Consider the following 2,855-nt stretch of genomic DNA (forward strand, 5'->3'; position numbering starts at 1 on the left):
CAACTCGACATTGTGTTATTATGTTTTCTTCTCTGATGTTGCAATAGAGATCATGAAAAGGGGAGACATTACTATTGGGTGCTGCTTTCATGTTGATTTAGTGTTAAATTGAATAAGGAGCGTTCGAAGTGCCGTTTAAGCATCAAGTAAGAAATCAACAATGGGGTCTACACAGGCTGAGGTAACCCGCATATGAAATTCCTATTTTTGTATTCTAGAGTCTGTTTATTGTTGAGAAACTCTAGATCAATGATATACTGGGTTGGGATTTTATTGATTTAAAATTGTGAATCTAGCAAGTTGGGGCTTGTCTAGGGTGTGGGGTTGTTGCCCTTGTTTGAGTTGCATCTCAGATTGAAGCAGGGATAGGTTCCTGGACCGTTGTAGCAGTTAAAAAGTTGAGTATTGGGGAAATACAAAACCCTATATGGGTATTCCTCCGTGGAGTAGGCACTCTGGCTGAACCACGTATATCTGGTGTTATTGTCTCGCATTTATTTTTCTACGTATATTTGAAGTGCGTGTTGTGCAGAGTGGTAGGACACTGTCTGGTAGACTCAGCCACATTGTGGTGTGGTGTGAGGTAGACGTGTCGTTGTTTGCGTGATTGGTAATTACGGGATTATCCCGGCCAATTTAGAACTTGCAATTAAGGAAGTTTTTGGAACCACTGATTCACCCCCGTCTCAGTGTCAACTTGGGAACATCAATAGTATACTGAAATACCCATATAGCATTAAAAAAATATATTTCCTCGGGGCTTGAGACATATGGCTTCTGAACGGCCCTTTAGAATCAACCCACAAATGCAAGAGCCTGAATACAAGGCACTGAACCCCCAACACTAGGTTTCATATACAATATGGTGTTATGATCCCATATCAACTTATGGGGGCTGATCCCACATTGGTTCCCTATGGTAATTGATGTGGGTTGGTTTGGACTTGAGTCTCCCCTCACCTTCTAAGTTGATTTATGAAATTGAGTTCTTCTAGAATCACATCATATGAAGTAAATAATTAATACTTACCAGGAGAAGGTTGATGAACATCTTGAAGGTAAGTGCAATATTGAGGAGACAATTTTTGCAGGGAGAAATACGTAGATGCTGAAATGATTTTGTTCAGCTTTGCCCATCGGTCTGCTATAACTTTGTATCCAAATTCAAAAAGTGCCCTCCCTTCATCTTCCAAGACCACCTTCAATAACTCAAGAGCTCGCACTTGGGTCTCATGAGAGACACCCATGCTATTAAATTGTAAATATGTAGTCATTCTGCGATACACATCAGCATCTTTTATGACTGCCCATCTGCAGAAGGAGAAGAAGAAAATAAGTGGTACTAATGGTTACTTCAATAGGAATACTATTGTTGTGAAACCTGAAATTCTCTCTAGAACTGCACAATTAACTAGTTCTTATGAATTGTCCTTACTTTGATCATCACAGATTTATAACGAAACCCTATAAAGATAGTTTATTGAAATACTCATATAACCTAAAAAAATATTTCCTCGGGGGTTATAAATCTAAACTTGTATATGTTATAGTTGGAAACAAGAGTAGAGAGTTGCAGTCATTGAAAGAAGAAGAGTATTACCCAAATCGGCTGCCGGCATGACCTGTTATCTTTGAGAGTGTGAAGATCATTAGATCTCCATTAGCAGGAGTAGGGATAGCTGAATAATGAGGCCAATAATATGCATGATCATACATAGTCTTCACAGATGAACCTTGAAGAACTGGTTGCCTTAATTTACTATCAGGGTTGTTGGGTGAAGTCACAATTTCAAGGAAGGAGTTGGTAGAATTGTTGGATATATTTTTCCATAAAGAAGCATCCCCTTGCCATTGAAAGTTACTTGACTTGAACATGCTTGCTTGGTCTTTATACATCTGTAATACATAAAAGAACCTAATCAAAAGATGTCCAAGCATATTTGGTATTGGAAACACTCATTTTCTTAGGGCCTGTTTGTTTGATGAGAGTTTGATGGGGTCATAACTAGGTTTTGGGCTCAGATCACTGGCAGCAACAAAGGGGATATATTAGGGTGACAAAATTCAGTGTCTACATTAATTAGTCTCGCATCATAGAGAAACAAGAAAGGAAACGGGGTTGAGAGAGTTTACCGAGTAGTAAGGAACCCGTGCTACAATATTAACAGGTTTTAACAAGCGATCGTCGTCGGAAAGGGCATAATATGCTGCATGAAGCAATTGTGTGGATCCAACACCAAACAGTATGAATTTTCTATCTATAACTGCATTTCCAACAGCTTCATGCAATTTTTGAATATGCTTCACCAGCTCGGCAGATACAAACGTTTGATCAGGGAATGCGTAACTCATCCGATGCCACCCCGAGACTGTAATGGCACTACTTGAAGCATGTTTGATCCAATATGGTTGAAGAAACAACGGATCCCCCCTAAAAAAAACACATAATTAACAACAATAATTATGACAATAACATTGATCAAATAATGTGTCACAAGAATTAGTAGGCATAAGTGATGGATGCACTGATGTGGTACATATAAATTCAATAGATTTGTAAGGTAACCGGCCCAAAGCTGGGCTTATAGTTCTTGAACCGGTTGGACCATTTAGGGTGAACCGGCTAGTTGGCCATATTCAACCAAGTTATTAGACACATATTAGGGTAAGAAATTCGCCAGAAAAGACAAGAAAAGCTGGTTAGTTGAGGTTGTTTGATTGTTGATGACTTGTTGAGTTTGTTAGGTACTTCTTCTTTTGTCTCCTTTAGGTTTGTTCACCGTAACACAAATAAGGAGGCACATTTCCTTGCTAAAGCTGCTTCCTTGTTCTCTCTTTCCCATATTTGGTTGGTC

The 2,855-nt window shown here is 39.0% G+C and overlaps 1 protein-coding gene across 1 annotated transcript in view; it reads right to left on the reverse strand.

The window, feature by feature from the left end:
• Positions 1-1,019: 1,019 nt before the first annotated feature.
• Positions 1,020-2,855, reverse strand: part of LOC122063835 (tryptophan aminotransferase-related protein 4-like) — a 3,882-nt gene continuing 2,046 nt past the window's right edge. The window contains exons 2-4 of the mRNA XM_042627541.1: positions 2,134-2,431; positions 1,601-1,896; positions 1,020-1,311 (exon numbers count right to left, since the gene is read on the reverse strand). Of these exons, the coding sequence (XP_042483475.1) occupies positions 1,020-1,311; positions 1,601-1,896; positions 2,134-2,431 (886 nt within the window). The remainder of the gene's footprint in view (positions 1,312-1,600; positions 1,897-2,133; positions 2,432-2,855) is intronic.

Source organism: Macadamia integrifolia, unplaced genomic scaffold (genome assembly GCF_013358625.1).
Source record: "Macadamia integrifolia cultivar HAES 741 unplaced genomic scaffold, SCU_Mint_v3 scaffold1474, whole genome shotgun sequence".
NCBI lineage: Eukaryota > Viridiplantae > Streptophyta > Magnoliopsida > Proteales > Proteaceae > Macadamia > Macadamia integrifolia.